The 19,903-nt window shown below is 56.2% G+C and overlaps 2 protein-coding genes across 5 annotated transcripts in view; one reads left to right on the forward strand and one right to left on the reverse strand.

Annotated features, from left to right (window-relative positions):
- The window catches only part of BCKDHA (branched chain keto acid dehydrogenase E1 subunit alpha), a 44,032-nt gene extending 28,581 nt beyond the window's left edge, over positions 1-15,451 (forward strand). For 3 of the 4 annotated variants that reach the window (XM_037516631.2, XM_054697201.1, XM_037516632.2), the window contains 8 exons: positions 4,928-5,107; positions 5,211-5,297; positions 8,469-8,577; positions 11,471-11,632; positions 12,984-13,190; positions 13,404-13,545; positions 13,732-13,903; positions 14,575-15,118. In XM_037516631.2, coding sequence (XP_037372528.1) covers positions 4,928-5,107; positions 5,211-5,297; positions 8,469-8,577; positions 11,471-11,632; positions 12,984-13,190; positions 13,404-13,545; positions 13,732-13,903; positions 14,575-14,745 — 1,230 coding nt within the window. In that variant the 3' untranslated portion in view covers positions 14,746-15,118. Of the gene's footprint in view, positions 1-4,927; positions 5,108-5,210; positions 5,298-8,468; positions 8,578-11,470; positions 11,633-12,983; positions 13,191-13,403; positions 13,546-13,731; positions 13,904-14,574 lie in introns of all 4 variants that reach the window. The other variant, XM_054697200.1, reaches the window with a different exon arrangement.
- On the reverse strand, positions 15,348-17,396 carry B3GNT8 (UDP-GlcNAc:betaGal beta-1,3-N-acetylglucosaminyltransferase 8). The gene is made up of 2 exons (XM_037516634.2): positions 17,285-17,396; positions 15,348-16,901 (listed from the first exon to the last, which is right to left on the reverse strand). The coding sequence occupies exon 2, from the start codon at positions 16,867-16,869 to the stop codon at positions 15,676-15,678; it is 1,194 nt and encodes a 397-aa protein (XP_037372531.1). The 5' UTR covers positions 16,870-16,901; positions 17,285-17,396; the 3' UTR covers positions 15,348-15,675.
- Between the last annotated feature and the right edge of the window lie 2,507 nt (positions 17,397-19,903).

Here is a 19,903-nt window from a genome sequence, read left to right on the forward strand (position 1 = left end):
CTCTCACCCAGAGGCCTTCCTGGGCTATGACTCTTCAGATGTCAGCTCACAAGCCCCACCCTCAGAGAAGCTTTACCAGTCTCCACAGCAACACCAGTCTCCATCTATAAAATGGGGTCAGAGAGATGGGGTGAGGAGTAAAGAAAGTGGTTCTTGAGAAGCCCTTACTACATATTCTGTATGCTCGGTTAGGCTTAAGAAAGGGAACTGCTGGTTTTCTCCAGGGACCATAGATCTGCTGTGACCAGGATTGACACAGGCAAGGGTGCCTCCCTAGGCCTGTCTTCTTCCACTGTCTGGGGGAGCAGAGTGCTGCAAAGGCACTCTGAGGCCAGAAAAAGCCTGATTAATCTCTACACTTTGCAGGCCTTCCGGTCTCCCAGAAAGGGTAGTTGCTGACATTCCTGAGCTGGAAGCAAAACCAGGGAGCATGCTATTTGAGGGCAGAGAGCCTTAGACCTGGGAGAGTGTGGGTTGGGTGACCTTAGCTATCCTAGAGTCAGGGGACACAGCTAACTGGCACCACCCACAAAGCCTTCCACGTGGGACCCACCCTCCTCCTGCCTCCCCAGGCAGTAGTGGTCAGCCTGGCTTCTGATTCTGACATCACTTCTGATGATCTCCATGCCTCCAAGCCTCAGGGCCATGTCTGACTTGGGGAGGTGTAGTGACAGGGCCTGCCTCACCTCACTGTGGTGCTGGGCCAGTTAGCGCAGAGGCAGAGACTTAGCTGCTGTTAGTCTGTTAGTACTGGGCTGCACCTTTCGCTCTCCAGGGCTGCAGTAGCCAGGCCCCGTGCTGCCTCAGAGCCTTTGTTGTTCCCGAGGACTGAGGCTTCTTCCCCTGACTTACCCCTGCTTGCCACAGGCCCCATGGGCTTTACTCCCTTTGTCCAGGAAGCGTTTCCTGATGGGAGGCTTCATATGATGCCTGCTAATGAAAGGTTCCTCTTAGGGCTATGGCAGGTGCTTTATTCCCACCCCATGACAGACTGTGAGGTTGAAATGCTCATTATCTCCACCAGGGGACGCAGGCTCGTGCAAAGTATCTCCTCCAAGGCGACACAGCTGGGAAGGCCAGAGCCAGATTCTACACAAGCAGTTTAGCTTTGGGGTCCCTCATCCTCCCCTCGCTGTGGTTAGCCACTAAATCGGCTTCCTCTGAGATCGTCCCTCTTGAATGTGACTTGTCTGTAGTTTTGTCATCCTCTCTCTGTCATCTCTCACCCTCCGTTCAGGGCCTTACCTGGGGCCAGTATTCAGCATTTCCCTTTTAAACTGTAGCACTGGACAGATGCACATGTTAATTACTTGTATTTCTGGAGCATTCATACTGGCTGATCCTCATGACAACCCGTGGGTTGTCCTCATACCCCTTCAGGTTACACAGGAGGAAGCAGGCTCGGGGAGCTCCATGCCCTTAACCTTGGTGTCCGAGGGAATGGCCCCGGGGACCAGTACCTGCCAGGGAGACCAGGCTTCCTGAACAGGCTTCTGCTTCCTGCACGGTGGGAGAGGATGTGGCTAAAAGGCTTTGTGTAACTCTGTGTAACCTTTGCCGTTGTAAGTCACCAGCCACCAGGCAGACTCACTCCCCTCAGAAGAAAAAGTGGGTGGAGTCACATCCTTCCTCTGCAGGCTTATCATCACCCACTCTCACAGTGGAGTGTTTCCTTAGGGCCAGGTGCTGTGCTCAGCCCTTTACGTGGCTCACTGAACCCACAAGTAACCTGGGCTTAGGTACCACCTTCACCTCTGCAGGCCCAAGAAAGACGGGGCACAGCCAGGCCCCATGCTGATGTTTGGGGTGCATAGGGTGCCCTGACAGTAGCTTTCCAGGTGGACAGAGCCCTGTCCTGACCCCCCGGTTGGTTCTGAGCCATCAGATCCTCTCCTGACCTCTGCGGGCCCCTAGCTCACCCTTTTTGGGCCGTTCCCAGACCTCAGCCCCCATCCTGTTGCCTGGGCACCTGCCCTCTGCCTCTGTCTCGAGCGTCTATGGGACCTGGCTCTGATACTGCCATCCAGTTTGAGGTGCAGTCAGTCCTTCTCCCCAACACCTCTTTCCTCATCCTCTTACCAGTCACTTCCCCTCTTCCCATTTCTTCACCTTCTAGATTTTGCACTTTTCCCTTCTACTGGTTTTTGAACACAGTCTGTCCTTGGCTGAACCCTTGTGTGCCTTATCTTAGGAGCCTCTCACAGTAACCCTCTGCAGCCTTTTTACAGATGAGGAAGTTCAGAATGACCAAGTGATTTGCAGAGGGCCATGCAGCGGGTTAAGAAATTGGAACCCAGGCCAACCAGACGCCTAAGCCGGTGAACTTAACTGCTCATTCATCTGCTAGTAAAGTGAGTGCCTGTGGCGCACCTGCTGAGTAAGCTGACCTGACCAGGGCCCTGCCTCCTGAAGCTTGTGATGTGTATGAGACAGAAATAGAGCCAGGGAAGCTGGTCTGCAAGAGTTTGCCTGGAAGCCTGCACGATGTAGTCACGCCTGAACCTGCCCTGCTGTTGGGAGTGTAATTTCCTTACAACCACAAATGCAGATGCGCTCACATGTGTTCACACCCCCCCCCACCCCCTGCTAGAGCCTGGATGGCTTCCTCCTGACAGTTGCAGGCGGGTGAGGGGGCAGGGTCCTTGAGCACCCCTGTTTGTGATCTGGCTCCCGGCAAACCCAGTCATTTTTTTTCAGCTCCTGTTAGAAGTGAGGACATGATTACTGAGCTGAGCACAGTCTGAGGAGCAGTGGGAAGAAGAGATGAAGACAAGGGGGATGCAGTTGGGTTTAGAGCAGAGGTTTCGGGCCCCAAAAGTCAGCCCTGCTTAAGTTTGAATCCCAGTCCTGACTTGTGGCCCAGAGTTTATTTGACCTCTGTGGACCTCATGTCTTCATCTACTCAAGGCAATAGTAAATAGTAGTAAGTAACGCTAAGTGATAGTGCTGATACTAAGTAATGATGACAGTAAATAACGTTCGCCTCACAGACAGGCTCTGAGGATGTGGTTAGGTTGTGCTGGCAGCACTGTCTGCAAATGCTCATCAAGGGGAGCTGTTGCAATGCTCAGGCCAGTTCAAGGCTAGCTCGTGAGCTAAGAAATCCAGTTGCCTCAGCCTGTTGCATATGTAGGCTTTTCACACACTTTCTCAGCTAAGCCTCCTCTGCTTCTCTGCTCCTTCTCTTGGGGGAGAGATGAGGCTCCCCACAGGCTGCTCTGGCTTCTCTGAACTCCTTCCAGGTTCCACAGGGGACATGTTAGACCTCACCTTTTGCGTTTGCTGTTCTGTCCCCTTGGCCTTGAATGTTCTTCCTTAACTCCTAGATATTCTTCAGGTCTCAGCTCTCTCTCACCTTGCTACCTCAGAGAAGCCTCCCTCTTTTGCCCTTCTGCTGTAGCCTCACGGCTTCTGAGAAAGGAATGATCCACACCGTGACTTGTTCAGCATCTGTCTTCCTCCTGGGCAACAGAGTTAGATGTTTTGTCTCTTTAGGTCCTCAGAACCCAGCCGAGGGCTTGCAACGAAGCAGGTGCTCAAATATTTGTTGAGCGAGTCAGTGTGGACCCATGAGAGTCTTGGGCCTGGGCTGGAGAGGGCCTTGACGCATGTGGGGCGGTGTGCCAGGTGAGAGGGAGATGTTCTATTGAGAGGAGAGTCCACACTTCTCAAGCATTTGCTCTGTGGCTTACCTACAGCGCTCTGCTAGACATTTCATGTACATGATATGGTTTAAGCCTCACAACATTTCTGTGGGTGTCTTCTGTTTCACAGGTGAGAAAATAGACTTGAAGAGAGAATGTCACCTTCCTAAGTCACCCAGAAAGGGATGTGACCCAGGTGGGCTGACTCGAGCTCACAGATCTGAGCTCCAAGCTGGGTGACCTCCTTGGGGTCACAGGGGTCAGCAAAGAGCCCATTAGCCTGAGGGTTTCTGGGGGTGGGGGTGGCTTGTGGAAACAGTGGGAGATTTAGAGGGGGTATCTGGTCAGACCAGGGTGGCCTTGAATGCCTGGGTAAAGTCTGGGTCTCTGACGATGATAATAGCTGCCAGTTCTTGAGCTGCCTGCCACTTAATACTGGATAAGATGCCTCCCTCATGGTGCAAGGGGTTAAGATGCAACCTATGAAGCTATCCACAGCCACTGCAGCATGAGTTTGATTCCTGGCCAGGGAGCTACCCACATGGTGCAGCAGACCTCTCCTGTGTTAGCCGCTGCTCCCCTCAGCAGTGTATTTCAGTGGATCTGCCTGTTCTGCTTCCCACTCTGTCCCTGGTGAATCCTCTCACCCCCCCCCCAACCCCCACCCTCTGGCCTGTACCTCAGTTCTTGTATGCATAAATAAATACATCTTTAAGAAAAAAAGTACTGGGTAAGACTAAAGGAAATTTGATGAGTGACTTATTCTTCATAGCAACCTGTAGCATAGATAGTTGCATTTTCCTCCCGATTTTGCCGATGAGGAACAGAGGCATAAAGAAGTTCTATTAATGGGCCTCCCTGGTGGCGCAAGGGGTTAAGACGCAACCTGTGAGGCTGTCCACAGCCACTGCAGCATGAGTTTGATCCCCTGCCAGGGAGCTGCCCACATGGCACAGCAGACCTCCTCACTCACCGGCTGCTCCCTTCATATTCAGTCAATATGCCTGTTCTGTTCCCCACTCTGTCTCTGGTGGATCCTCTCACCAACCCCCCCACCTCTGGCCTGTACCCCAGTTCTTGTATGCATAAATAAATTAATCTTAAAAAAAAAAAAAGAAGTTCTACTAAGTTGCCTAAGGATCCAACCCCATGTGTCAGGGCCCAAGAGACCACCAGGGCTGTAGTAGCTAAACTGCAGGCCATGCTGCCTGCTTGTGGGGTTGGAACCTCAGCAGAACCTCGGTGCCCCTTCTGACATGGTGTCCCCTGTATCTTCTCTCCAGCACCCCCAGAGGCAGCAACAGCACTTCTCATCCCTGGATGACAAGCCCCAGTTTCCAGGGGCCTCGGCGGAATTTATTGACAAGCTAGAGTTCATCCAGCCCAATGTCATCTCTGGAATCCCCATCTACCGCGTCATGGACCGGCAGGGCCAGATCATCAACCCCAGCGAGGATCCCCAAGTGAGAAGCCGCCTTTCCCACCCCTGCCTTCCATGCCCAGGCCCCTTGCCCATCTTCTCTCTGGTTCCAACTGCCCCACGTCTGTCTGTACCTCCATCTGCAGCTGCCCCAGGAGAAGGTGCTCAAGTTCTACAAAAGCATGACCCTGCTCAACACCATGGACCGCATCCTCTATGAGTCCCAGCGGCAGGTACACAGGGACAGCCTGGGGATGGGGCTTGGAATGACTGAGGTTCCCCAACCTATGTTTGAATTAGTGGTTGGCTCCCCGTGAGCACAGAGTGGATGAAGATCCTTTATCTTGAGGTCCTTAGAATTCTTGGGGTTTTATTGGGGTTCTGGAGGAAAGGGGTGGCAGGGTCCTGCCCCAGGGCAGAAGGATGGACCAGATCACTAGAAGCTCCTACCATGTGCCAGGCTGGGGGTTTAGCTGTGCTGGGAGAGGGCAGGTGGGGATCTGCCAGCTCTTCCTCTGGGAGCTCACAGTCCTAGAAGCAGCATGAGCTCTGCTTCCTGGAATGCCGTGTCATCTTCAGTGCTCCCCAACAGTGCTGGGTGGGCGCATAGAGACCAGTCAGAAGCATCAATAGCGGGACCTTATGGATGCAAATCACCACAAGGGCCCAGGGTTCCATTTCAGGTACATCTAAATCCAGGGGCCCCAAAGATATTACTCATTTCTCGCTCTTCTATTTTCTTTTCTCGGCCTTGACTTCCTTCATTCTCAGGCAGCGGTCATCTCTAGAAACTCCTGGCTTTTGAAAAGGTGGCAGGGAAGGAATTTGGGGTACAGGTCCTGGAGCAGGACTGCCTAAGTCTTCATTCTGCCACTTTCTGGGTCCCCCCCAGTAACATCTGCTCAGCGTTCGTTGTTCCCACCTAGCTGTAAGGGAGACTGGGAAGTGTAGTCCTTTAGTTTTGGCAGTTGCTGCCTGCAGTGGGATGAGATCCCTGTCAGCAGAGAGAAAGGGGATAGGCTGTTGGGTGGAATCAGGTCCCATTTCCTTAGAGGGCCCCTCTCAGGCTCCTCCTGGTGCCAACCTTAAAGCCCTCAGCACCCACCCACTCACTTGGCATTGGCAGGTCAATTAACTTTTAATTGGCTCCCCACTTAGAAGAAAGCATTATTCATCTGGTTCCTTTACCCCAATAGAAAAGCCAGGCCTGCAGAACACAGGGCTGGGCAGAGGCCTCCCCCAGGTGCCAACCCAGGTGCTCTCTGTTTCACTTGACATGTGCTTCGAGGGAACTCATTTTCGTGTCTGTGCCAGGGACTCTCCAGATCCGCCAGCCCTCATCTCTAAGCCCCTGATCTTCTCTCCCTGGATGTCCCGCACCAAATTCAGCCTGTCCAGACTTGACCTCAGCATCATCCTCCCAGACCTGGCTTTCTTCCTCCTCAGGCCATTTCTCAGTGCAGGATACTGCTGTCTATCCATGTGCCTTAGTGGAGACCTGAATCTCACCCCTGTCCCACTCACCCCTCCGCTCACTCTCCCCTCATGCGCTCTGTCTTGGTATATAGTTAGAAGTCTGTTCTGTTGCTCAGCAGTCCTGTCAAGGACCCAGACTTCCTATCTTTTTGCTTCACCCCTGTGGGCAAGTTGGCGTTCATCCTGTAGTTGTTGCCTCATCGTCCCAAGATGGCTGCTGCGGGTTCAGGCTTTGCAGCTATGGGCAAGGCAGGAAGAAGGGTGGCACCAGCTGCAGTGATCTTTTATCAAAAATTGCAGGGCCTCCCTGGTGGCGCAAGGGGCTGAGATGCAACCTGTGGGGCAGTCCGCAGCCACTGCAGCACGAGTTCGATCCCGGCCAGGGACCTGCCCACATGGTGCAGCAGACCTCTCCTAACTCGCCTGCTGCTCCCCTCAGCAGTGTATTTCAGTCATTCTGCCTGTTCTGTTCCCCACTCTGTCTCTGGTGGGTCCTTTCACCCCCCACACCTCTGGCCTGTACCCCAGTTCTTGTATGCGTAAATAAATCTTAAAAAAAAAAATAAAATACAGACTTCACCTATGCCTCTCACTAGAAATGTGTCCCGTAGCCGCCTCTGGCCGAAAGGTGGCTGGGAACCTGAACGCTTGGTTTTTCCAGGCTCTGGATTTGGACCTCCGGACATTGAACCAGTGTACTAGCCAGCAAGGTCTGCCTGACATTGTTGCCACTGGCACTTTTTTTCCATCCGTTTTTATTGACTGGCCATTCGTATACATAACTATAATTTGGGGAGTACAGCTTCTCTTCCTTCATGCTCCACCACCTCCAGGGCCCGCATACCATCACACCACCCCCGTTCCCCCGCTCTCTCTTCTCTGGCAATCACTGTATTTTTCAGAGTCTATGAGTTATTTTTTCTTAAAGATTTATGCATACATGAACTGGGGTGTAGGCTAGAGGTGCGGGGGCTGAGAGGATTCACCAGAGGCAGAGTGGGGAGCAGAACAGGCGCATTGACTGAAATACACTGCTGAGGGGAGCAGCGGGCGAGACAGGAGAGGTCTACTGTGCCATGTGGGTAGCTCCCTCGCTGGGGATCGAACTCATGCTGCAGTGGCTCAAGATAGCTTGATAGTGCTGAGTCTTTACCCTCTGGGCCACCAGAGAGACCCCTTCTATTAGTTATTTTGTTATGTTTTGTTAGTCTGATTTGTATGATGATTTATGTTCATAAATGACTGACACCATCTGGTAACTTTCCCTTTCTGACTTGCTTCCCTTAGTGTCCTGGCCTCTAGCTCCATCCGTTTTGTTCAGGAAGGAGCTGCTCCACCTTAGTAGCTGGGTGTTAGCCCATTGAGTCTGCACCCCACACTTTCATTATCCAGTGACTGCTTCGTAAGACCTCATCCGTCTGCTCCTCTCCCTGTCTCCTGCTGCTTACCAGGCCAGACCACTGCCCCCTCTGCCCTTGGCTGACAGACATTTAAAACATGCCTTGCCTGAGAACTGTTGTCAGATCATTGCTGCTCAGGCTAAATTTCAGACATATTATTCCTGCCATTTCTCCTGCCTCCCTGCCACCCCTTTGCGTGCTTAGCCTCTCTGGCCTCACAGCCTTTATTCTCTCTGCCTGGAAACCTCCACCCACAAAATGCAATGACAAAGGTGGGGACCTTTGCTCACTCCAGGTGTGTCTTCTTCCCAGGATCCCTTGAGGTCTCTCCTACAGCCTCCCATCACAGCCCCACCACTTTGGCTCTGACTAACCTGACAGCTCCCCCATGAAGGCAGCCACCCCAGCACGGCCTGGCCCAGAATATCTGTTGATTAATGGAGTCATCAGAAGTCAATTGGAATTTGTGTGGCTCTCCCATTGCCCATCATAACCCAACCCTGGCCTCCGGGCCCCCTCCACCCCCAGGGCCGGATCTCCTTCTACATGACCAACTATGGTGAGGAGGGGACGCACGTGGGGAGTGCTGCGGCCATGGACAACACGGACCTGGTGTTTGGCCAGTACCGGGAGGCAGGTATGTCTGCTAGAGGCCTGGGTCTGTGGTCACTACCGAACAGGGCAGGCCCAGGCCCTCCTGGGGCAAAGGCGAGGCCCACACCCGTTAGCACCAGCACTCTTCCAGGCACCACCTGAGGCTAGAGAGGTCTAAGATGGAGGAAAAACTTTCCAAGTAAGAAAGAGCCAAGCCAAGGCCAGGAGCTTGGAGTGGGGGGCATCCCTCGCTGAAGGCTGGGCAGTGTGTGGTTAGGAGCCTGTGCTGCTAACCATCCCATGCCCTGCTGGTCCACATCTGTCACATTTAGGGCAAATCACTCCCTTTCTCTGAGCCTCAATTTTCTCATCTCAGTTGAGATTATGCTGGTACCTGCATGGTGGGGTTGCTGGGCGTCTTAGTGAGGTCAGCATAGCTGCGGGTGTGGCAGGCTGTGGGCCTCTGGCCTCTTCTCCTGGCCCTTCTGTAGGTGCGTGACCTTCAGGGAGCAGAAGCAGAGGGGAGGGCCTGGTGGGTCCCAGCTGGGGAGCCAGCTGACTTCTGAGTGAACAAGTGGAGCCAAGAAGGATCACAGACTAGGAATAAAGAGACTCTAGCCTTATGAAGTACTGGAGTGACCTTGGCCTGTGAGCCTGTGAGGGGGTTTCCAGAACTATTGTTGCTATGGGGGCGCTGCATGGGAGCCACCCCCAGGGTGGGTGCTGGGGGCAGATCTTTTTTTTTTTTTTTAATTTTTTTATTTTAACATTTATCAATTTTTTTTACTTTTTTTTTTTTTAAAGATTTATTTATTTATACAAGCACTGGGTATAGTCAGAAGCGCGGGAGGGTGAGAGAATTCACCAGAGCCAGAGCGGGGAGCAGAGCAGGCAGAAGGACCGAAGTACACTGCTGAGGGGAGCAGCGGGCGGCAGGAGAGGTCTGCGCGCCATGTGGGACCCTCCTCCGGTGGCTGGGGAGCAGCCGGGGATCAAACGGTGCTGCAGAGGCTGCGGGCAGCTTCGCAACCCATCACTCAACCGCTGCGCCACCGGGGAGGTCCTGGGGGCAGATCTTGACCTTTCCTTTTTGGTGTACATGATGGTGGGCAAGTTGCTTAACTGTTGCTTGACACAGTTTCTGAAGATGGTTGTCATGGGGATTCATGAGGCAGGTGATGTAAAGCCCTGAGCACGGGGTGTAAAGCTTGCCTGGGGTGAGCGGAGTCGGAGGCCATGTTGTCACAGGGCCTGTCTTCCTGGGACAGGGCCTATCTGGCAATCCCCAGCCCTCCCTGGTCTGCATGGCATTCTAGTCAGTTTGCTGTCTAGCTGTACCAGATGCCAGCCCCACATGCTCTAGGGGGACAAATACCCAGGGGTATTGTCTCTGGCTTAGCATGGTTAGCAAGGAGATGAGATTTCCTCAGGTGCTGGACTACAAGCTGAGCCCTGGCAGGTCTGCTGAGCACTTGCCACTGTGTTTGAGGGCTCGAGTATCTAGGGGAGGAGGGCCATCTGGACCCTTACCGCCTCTGCAGTACTACGGGCCAGACTCCTGCAGAGGAAGCTCGAGTTGGGTAGGGGGTGAGTCATAGCCCAGTACCCTATCCCTGATCCTGATGGGGTGCTGACTGCCCCCAACCTGTGAGGTAGGGAAAACTGGAAGTCAGGAAAGCAGCTGTCATACGCTAAGCTCTTGAGCGCCAAGGTGCTCTCTGAATGCTAGAAGCAGAGACTGTCATTGCACCTCGCTGCAGACGTGAGGTCCCACTGGAGCAAAGACAGGCCAGATTGTGCTGCCTTGGGGCCCTGCCAGACCTGTGAGGCCTCACAGCTCCTGGTCCTAAGTCCAGGTCAGAGTGGGGCAGTCACGGGGCCTTGACCACATGCCTCCTGAGGGGTGAGCAGCCCTCCCAGAGTAAGCCTGTTCTCCTTGCCTCTGGAGCTGCCCTGGGGCGGTTGGTACAAGCTAGGGGTGTATGTGGAGTGTCCACTGTGGCACCAACCGGAAGTACTCACGGAAACGGGCATTTCAGAGGCGCCAAGCCCGGCAAAGCTGTCATTCCATTGGACCTGTGATTTCCGGGAGCAAGTCAGACCCACCTGGGCCTTGGACCTCTGAATCTGTATCCCTTTCTGACCCTGCCTGCTAACTCATGTGGCCACACCAGGAGGAAGCCCCCTTCTGAGATCTGGTGCCCTCAGGCCCTCTGCAATCTGTGGCTCCCGCTTCAGCCAGAGCCCCTTGTCTTTGACCCGCTGTGTGCAGTGTGGCCATGTGTTACGTGAGTTTGTAGTATGTCCTTTGAAAGACGGGTGACAGAGTTACTAATAAAGCTTTGTTACAGGTGAATTTTGAAGTAATGTTAAAAGCCTAATGCAAAATTCCAGCACCAAGTCTCAGAGCCAGCTGTGCAAGTCATACTTCACTGTATGTTGCTGTCTCAACAGTGACACCCATTAGTTGAGAAACAGAAATGCTCCCCACTTCCCAGTTGTGGGAAGTCAGTTATGGAAACGCCCATTACCTCAGTTTCCTCATCTGTAAATGGGGAAATCATCCCTCTTTCCTCTGATGGGGCTTGAGAATCTGCAGGGTTAGTGTCTGCAAAGTGCTCTGGGTCAGCAGTGCTTGGTGCTCACGCTCACATATGCAGGGACCTGGGGGAGGCCAGCACTGAGCAGTCTGGCCTCTGGGGGCTGCTGATAGTTGGCCCTCAAGATGGGTCTGTGCTTTTTTTTTTTTTTTAAAAAAGATGGGCCTGTGTTTTTAGGGTGCTCTACAGCCCCCGCTCCAGCTTGTGCCCCATCTGAATGAGCCTCTCCTCCTCCAGTCCAGCTCCCTCACAGTACAGACAGGGAAAGGGAAGTAGGCTGGGCCTTGCCTGGGGACCCTCACGGGGTCGGTTTGCTGTCTGCTGCCTCCCCACCAGGTGTGCTGATGTACCGGGACTACCCCCTGGAGCTCTTCATGGCCCAGTGCTACGGCAACGTGAACGACATGGGCAAGGGGCGCCAAATGCCGGTCCACTATGGCTGCAAGGAGCGCCACTTCGTCACCATCTCCTCTCCCCTGGCCACGCAGATCCCTCAGGGTGAGCACGCAGGTCTCTTCTCCAGCCCTTTCGGCGGGCTTCCTGATTGGCACTGCGGTGGGAGTGCTTGTCTGGGCTGCAGACTTTCGAGGCCCCACTCCCTGGGTACCCTTGGGAGGAAGGCGCCGGGGATGTCTAGACCCCATGAGGCAGACTTGAACCTCATGCCATGCTCCAGATTCCCCATGCTTTCCCTCCCCGTTTGTCGCCTTACACACAGCTGACTGCCCGTGCCGAGGCCTGCCAGCGTCCCCCAGCTGCCTCTGTCACCTCTAGTGACTCGCAGAGTAGCCCTAGGGAGAGTGCCTGCTCTTCACCCTGTTTACGTGCAGTCTGGCCACATTTGTGTTTGTAGTATTTCTAGTTTAAAGCCAGGTTTTAGACACATCAAAGAAGGGACACCACTTGCTTGTGGACACCTAACAACAGGGACATAAATTGTGGGCCATGTGCCTCCAGAGCCTGGGGTCTCCGCCCCGACCCTGCTCTCCTCAGTCCTCGGAGCCAGTCCCCCAACCTCGCTCTAGGGTTCTGGAAGCCCATCAGGCTTAGAGCAGCCAGACTGGCCTTTATTAAAGGGGATGCAGGCCCCTGGGCACTGGTCCAGTTCCTGTACAGCACCAGACCCAGGCCAACGAGTCCGCCCCATTCAGGCCAGTCTGCATGCCAGCTCTCTGTTCTAGGGCAGCTGACACATGAGTTGACATGTGTGCAGGGCTGAGCAGAGTGCCCGGTCCCTCGGGAAGCCCCGTGCACAGTAGTTCAACTGTGTGTGGGAACTGGGAACAGTTATGCCTCTGAGGGGTCAGGTGGGAGGGCGATTTTCAGGGAGGGGGTGACATTTTCCTGAAGGGAGGTAGGATTTCCAGAAGGTGGGTCCTGGGCTCATCTTCCATGTGGCCGACCGCTAAGCCATTCGGTCCCTGCTAAGTGAACGCAAGGCACAAACCTCAGCCCTCCTGGAGCTGACCTGCTGATGAGGGAGACAGATGGTAAATAAAATGAAGGAGTCAGACGGCTGCGTCAGGGCTGACAACTCCTGAGTGAAAACCGAAGTCCGTGGGGAGTGTGTGTGTTGGGGACGGTGGGGGAAGGCAGGACCAGGAAGTGGGGGCAGCAGGAGACCTGGCTCCATTTCCATGGCAGAGTAAATGTGGGAGTGAATCAAAGATGATGCTGCCATTAGCTGACGGGAGCAGAGGGGGTGGGGCAGGTTCTGGGGTGACAGTCAGGAGGGCAGGTGTTTTCATTCCTCGCAGCACCTGTTGGCAGCCAATGTGAGTGTAGGAGCCCCGGGTTGGGTGAGCCTGCCCGTGACTGTCCCTGCTCTCCACCTCTTGCCCCTCTGCAGCTGTGGGGGCGGCCTACGCAGCCAAGAGGGCCAATGACAACAGGGCCGTCATCTGTTACTTCGGCGAGGGGGCGGCCAGTGAGGGGGATGCTCACGCCGGCTTCAATTTCGCCGCCACCCTGGAGTGCCCCATCATCTTCTTCTGCCGGAACAATGGCTATGCCATCTCCACACCCACCTCTGAGCAGTACCGCGGGGATGGCATAGGTATGGGCCCCTGGCTACCCCCACCCTGCGTGCCTGCTTGGTCACTCTCCCACCTTCTTCCCCGCCGCCCCCCGGCTCTCCCTGGGCTGCTGGGCACAGCTGGCACGAGGCTGCTCACAGATGATGAGTTCTCCCCTCCTTTCCTTCCCTCCTGGCCCTGCTTACTTCCCATCTGGGCCCTGGGTCCCACCTGCCTTCTCTCTGTCCCTGCAGCGGCTCGAGGCCCTGGCTATGGCATCATGTCGATCCGCGTGGATGGCAACGACGTGTTTGCTGTGTACAATGCCACCAAAGAGGCCCGGCGACGGGCTGTGGCCGAGAACCAGCCCTTTCTCATTGAGGCCATGACCTACAGGTGCCTGCCTTCCCTCCCATCCTTGACAGAATCTCCCCACACTGACCACTCTCCACAGAGCAAAGCCCCCTCGCCCCACCCCGTATTCCCTTCCTTGCTTTCTCCCCTCATTCCCCCTTCCTATCTGACCCCCACCCTAGGGAGCCCCATCCTGACCCTGAGCCCCTTCCTCCTCCCCTTGGGCAGGATCGGGCACCACAGCACCAGTGACGACAGCTCTGCATACCGCTCGGTGGATGAGGTCAACTACTGGGACAAGCAGGACCACCCCATCTCCCGGCTGAGGCACTACCTGCAGAGCCGTGGCTGGTGGGACGATGAACAGGAGAAGGCCTGGAGGAAGCAGTCCCGCAAGAAGGTGAAGGGGTCTACCGCAGTAGGAAACTGGTGCTCTGGGGATATGTTCTGGGATGAGGCATTATGGAGAACCTGGAAGGATGGTGAGGCTAGGATTTGGGTGACTCTGTACTGGGAAACTCAGGAAAAACCCCAGTAATATCACTAAACCTGTGGAGGCAGGCTGCGTGGCACCTGGCCTTCTGCCTCATCCTGGCTGTGTTGCCTTGGTGCCTTGGTTGTGGGTCCTGTGCTCCCTTCTCTCCCCCTGCCTGCAGTGTGACTGTCCTTCCCATGGTTGGGGCGCTGCCCTCCTCAGCCCTGGCATTGTGAGCCAGGGGCTGGGCAGTCTATTGGTAAGAGCGGACCTTGGTGCTGCCCCTGACTACATCATCGTGGGCAAGTCCTGTGTGTCTGTTTCCTCACCATTAAGCGGCCTGCTCCTTAGGGCTCTTGAGAGACTGAAATAAGCCCATACACTGAGCACAGTTCCTGGTCCTGCTCAGGATGGAGATGCTGGATCTGGGACGCTGATGTGGATGTCAGCCAGCACCACTATTAGCACGACCAGCTCTACTGTGCCCCTGGGAAACACAAAGGCTCAGAAGGGAGACCCCTCACTGTGGTGCCACAGGTGGGAAGCAGGGCCCTGGGTGGGAGGCGGCTACTGTCCCACCATCCCATGTCCCCCAGGTGATGGAGGCCTTTGAGCAGGCTGAGCGGAAGCCGAAGCCCAACCCCAGCCTGCTGTTCTCAGACGTGTACCAGGAGATGCCCGCCCAGCTCCGCAAGCAGCAGGAGTCCCTGGCCCGTCATCTTCAGACCTATGGCGAGCACTACCCCCTGGAGCACTTTGACAAGTGAGGCCCACTCACCCCACCCCATCCATGACAACCACCCGAGTCTGCAGGGAGGAGGGAGCTGATGGGACACTACCCCAGTCTCCAACCCACTCTCTCCCACATACTCAAGGGCTAGGGCTGTGCCCAAGTCTGCCATGGGACTCCTGCTCCTCCAGGCTGTTACATTTGCTGGGGGCTCTGTCAGTCCCCTCTTCACCTGTTGTCACAGTGCCTTCTCCCAGGGGCCAGGTGAGGGTGCCTCCAGGTCTGGAAGCCCCTCTAGGCAGGGGTGATGCGGTAGGTGGTCCTGGGTGCTTACTCATAGGAGAGGGGTCGGCATGTGGTCAATAAACTGTATCAGCATTTGGCTCTGTGCCAACTCTGGTCTGTTTCCTGGAGTTTCAGAGGTGGGAGGAGAGTCTGGCAGGACTGGTTTGGGACCACCCCTAGCTTCTCCACTAGGTACATATGGTCAAGGCCGTCGAGATCCCTACTCTCCCCGGAAACTTTTGCAAGCTGGAGGTCAGCTTCAGTAGGCGGGCAGGGGTGGGGTCCTCCTGATGATCTCCCATAGATTGGGGCAACTCTGTTTCCACAAGGTAACCAGAGGCTGTCAGAGCAGGCCTGGCCTTGGAGGCATGGGAGGTGTCTGGTATGCAGGTCGGCTCGGTTCTGTAAACTACTCCAGGCCCCATAGACGCAAAGACCACTTCAGGCCTCACAGTTGAGAGTGAATTTGTTTTTTTTTTTTTAATCAAAAAGTAGAGAAAAACAGTCCGCTGCCCTCTCCCGCCTAGTGCCCTGCTGGCCTGGGGGGCCAAGGAGTGGCTTCTGCGGCTGAACTTGGGGACTTCCTCACACCCAGGCCTAACAGAGGCTGAACCTAGGCAGGGGCCCCGGGCTCAGGTCAGGTCCAGCCCGTCCTCCCATCCCATGCCCTCCCCAGGGAGGCTTAGCAGTGGAGCTGCGGGTCCTGCATTTGTTTCCAGAGCCGAATGCTGTTCTGGGGGCTGAGGGGCCGCACCAGCAGCAGTTTACGGAGAGCGCAGGGGTCAGCCATGCGGTCTGGTGGCCAGCTGGTGAGGAAGCCTTTGTGGGCTCTGGGCACCAGACCCAGGGCACGGAAGCACAGGCCTGTGTAAACGTCATCAAAGGGGAAGGGTGCCACGCGGGCTGCTGCCTGCAGCAGCCAGGGTGCCAGGCGCCCAGCAATGACGTAGCCGCCCCCGCTTGCGTAGGCTGGGTAGCCACCATCGAAGAAGGACCCAGGCACATAGAAGGGCCCGCCAGGCTTTCGGAGTGGCTTGGCCTGGGTAAAGATCTCACCCAGATAGAGGCTTCGGGCCCAGCTAGGGGGCAGGGCCCGCAGGTGTTCCAGCAGAGCAGAAGTGTGCACGAAGGCGTCGTCCTGAACTTGGAGGACAAAGTGTGTGTTGGGGCAGTGACGGCCCAGCCAGGCCAGCAGCAGCAGGTCCTTGAGCGTCCGGTTGAAGGGGACGTCGATGAAGTCCCAGAGAAGCAGGTCACTATAGCGGCGGCTCTCCCAGGCCACCAGGGAGCCTAGGTCAGGGCCCCCCTCGCTCTCTGGGGACCCCAGCAGGAAGAGCAGCCGAATGCCGGGAGCAGGACCACCCCACGTCTCCCTCACAGCCTGTCTTTCTGCAAAGCGCCCTGGTTCCGACTTGACAGCCAACAGCAGGTAGGGAACGGCAGTGTCTGAGCAGCTGGCAACTTGGCCACTGTCTCCTGGAGGCAGCCACTGTGGGAAGCTTCGGCAGGCTGCTGACAGCAAGAAGCGACGGAGGTCCTCGGGGTAGGAGGTGAAGTCGGGGATCTCGGCAGCAGCTGCAGCCCCCCACGCTTGGCAGCCCCCTGCCTTAGCACTCTCGCCACTCGGCAGGACCCCCAGCCGCCACTGCTGCTGGTTCCAGGATGCCAAGGGCAGCGGTCCGGTCTGTCCCAGACGGACGGAGAGGTTAGCTGGTAGGGTGGGCTCGGGACTGGCTGGTGTGGGGCCTGGTGGGGTGCCTCGGGGTCCTGAATAGGCCTTGCTCAGTCGAGACTCGGAGGCCCACTCGATGTACACTTTGAGACCCAGGAGCGTGAGCAATGCTGACAGGCAGAGAAGGCACTTGGGGCAGCGCATGACCCAGCCCAGGGAAGGGGTAGCCGAGGGAGCTGCAAAGGAGCCACAGAAGCATTTGGGGTTGCAGGGATGGGCCCCCACAGCCCCTGCCAACCCTTGTGAAGGCTTTTCTTCATTTCACACCCTAAACTGGCCCCAACCAAGGGCCTGACTGTTCCCGCTCCCTGGAATCCTGCTCCCAATCCCATTCCAACATCCTGCTCTTTCCACTTCAGCTCAACTCCTTCAACCTTCCCAGTCCTCATCCCCACCCCAGAAGCAGAGACTCCACCCTGGTTCACACCCCTTTCATCCCCCTCACTGGGAATAAGATCATCGGTCAGCAACTTCCACTGGTTGAAACACAGCCTCCCTGAGCCCCGACAATCCCCACCCCAGGGACGGAGAAACCAGGCATCTGTTCGCTCCTCATTACCTCTGCGTCCTGCTCCCACCAGCTCCGGCACCCTGGCCTCTGGTCAGGCCCTCCCTCAGCCCTTGTCTGTGCCGTGGTTCAGTGGTTGTTCTTCAACCCAGCCCAGCCCAGCCCAGCCAGTCCAGAGGGGAGGGGAAGGAGAGGAGCTGGAGGCTGGGAGGGCCCCAGGGGCCGGGAGGGGCCTGGGCGGGGCTGAGGGAGGGAGGAGGAGGGCTGGAGGCCGACCTGAGGGATGGGGCCCTAGCGTGTTAGGGCTAGTTTTCTGGTGAGACTTCGGGTAGGGGCGGCCCAGAGACTGGGTGGGGAGAACTTGCCAGTGAGGATCCGGGGGAGGGGGAGGTTGAGGGCCAGGCATGAGCCTGGGTGGGGCGCGTCGGTCTGGGCCAGGGACAGAAGAGCGCTGAAGTGGCCAAGCCGGAGGAGAGGGGCTGGCGCCTGGCCGGGAGGAGGCTGCGGTGAATGTGCTGAGCGCGAATAGGTCAGCCCTGCTAGAGATGGGGGGTGTCCTCGCTGCCTGAGTGAGGGTGGGAATGGGGAAGGAGGCTGGTGAGGAGGAGAGACAGCCAGGGAGACGGCAGGGACAGACTGGGCGACCAGAGAGAGACAGGAGCTGGAGACACTGGCGGCAAAGAAGAGAGAACTGCATTGGGAGAGGAAGAGGGAGGAGGAGGGAGGGAGAGGATGAAGGTGGCCGGACTGAGGAGGGCAATGAGACACTGAGCTGAGAGATAATGGGTGGCCAGGAAGCCTGGGGGGTGGGCAGAGGGAGAGATTTGGCGAGGCAGGTGGAGGGCAGCGGGTGGGGGCAGAGAGGAGGGAGTCTGAACAGAGACTGAGGAAGAGGACCAGATGGAAGGGGGAGGGGCAGGCAAAGTAGGGGGGGCAAGCTGGAGGGCAGTAGGGGGTGCTGTGAATCCTGGAGCTAAGCTGACCCCATCCTCTTCGGTGCCTGGGCAGCCTGCCCAGCAGGGCGGGAACTCATCCCTCCCCTGTCCCCCTTGCCAGCACCACCCAGGCTTCAGTGACTCCAGGAACACTCACATCCGGCCCCCTGGGACTGAAGAGGGTGTCTGCCTGTGTTTACATCTCCACTCTCTTGAGGCCTCGCTGTTGGGGCTGCATTAGCTGTCTGGGGAGGCAGGCGGAGCCTCTTCATCCCAGACCTCCTGGAGCCTGGACTAAGGGCCCCTGTGAAGCTGACCCCTTTCACCCCACCCGGGCTGGCGAGGGACTGTTGGATCATCTGAGGGGCCCTATCAGCAGCAGTTGGTTGTCAGACCAGGGCTGATTTCCTTCCTCCGAGTTTGAATAATGGAGCCCGTGGGACCAGCTGGAGGAGGTGGGGATACTGATGGAATAAAGGAGAGTTAGGAATGGCAGCCGGGGGCTGGGGCGGGGCCCTGAGCTCTCCTGGCACAAGCGCCTTTCCCAGGGGCACTGAGGTTGTCAACCTGGGGCTGCACTGCCCCTCTTGGGGGGTCTTTGGAAATCTTGGAGGATAGTTTTCGTTGCTAAGTGCATAAGTGCGGGTCCAGTCAGGAGAGAAACCACACAGCAATCAGAACAGGGACAGTTGCTGTCGAAGGAGAACCAGAAGGTGGGACTAGGAGAATGAGTGCTCCCTTGCTGGGGAAGAGTTGGGGGTAGATGTGCAGGCGGAACTTCATCAACCCAGTCGAGCCTTTGGGCCCCTCTTCCAGAGCCGCCATGGCAGTTCTCACCTCATTAACTGTAGGCCCTGTTGAGTCCAAATTCCTGTCAGTCCACCAAGAAAAGTATTAGGCTCTAGCAACACCCCAGAATGCATTCCTGCAGGGGTTCCCCAGGTTTCTGACTCTACATCTATTTGCAGGCCCTTCAGTTCTTTCTGAGGATAAGCTATTCCCTCCTGCGTCATAGTGAGCATGCTGAGATTTGACCCTTGGTATTTATGGGTCTGGAGACAGCAGCGGCACTTGTGATGTTTTAAGAGGGGATACCCTCCTTTCAAGGCACTTCCCTCAGGTGAGCTCATGATTGGGTTTTCAAGCATAGGAAGGCTGGTGGCTCCAGACATGGGGGAACAACCTGGAGCTTCCAGATGGTGTTTTGGTCCAACCACACGACCCTGCTCCAATCTGGGGTCCCACTGTTTGTCAGTCACCTCCCTCTTTCATGTGAGAGGATTGTGAAAACTGGGAATCCCACTTGCAAACTTAAGTGTTGTATTCTCAGCAGCATCAGCTTTGTGCCTACATGAATGCCTTTGGGGGGGCTGTCGTGGGACGTCTCTAGAGCTGACTGAATAGACCCAAGTTTGTTGTCTAGTCATCAAGGGCCCCCTAATGAAGTTGGCACCTATCCTTAGACTTGCCACTGCCATGTCAGTCGAGCACAGCGGCCACAGGGGCTCTGGGGTTTGTGCTACAGCTGGCAGTGCACCATAGCCAGCCCCAAGAGGCAGCTTGGTTATGACGCCACCGCACGCCCTGGCTTTCTGGCACCTAGTTTCCCATCACCAAGGAGCTCCACACCTCCTACAAAACCAAACCACCCCCAAATACCATCTCTGATTCGGTCTCCTGGAACACTCGATGCCAGTGTGTCAGTCTGGATTGAGTCAGGAAAGAAAAACCATAC

Source organism: Talpa occidentalis, unplaced genomic scaffold, assembly GCF_014898055.3.
Source record: "Talpa occidentalis isolate TD23 unplaced genomic scaffold, MPIMG_talOcc4v2.1 talOcc4.17, whole genome shotgun sequence".
Classification (NCBI taxonomy): domain Eukaryota; kingdom Metazoa; phylum Chordata; class Mammalia; order Eulipotyphla; family Talpidae; genus Talpa; species Talpa occidentalis.

Excerpts from the sequence above, each read along its gene's own strand:
- B3GNT8 (XM_037516634.2), bottom strand. The coding sequence starts at position 16,869 with ATGCGCTGCCCCAAGTGCCTTCTCTGCCTGTCAGCATTGCTCACGCTC.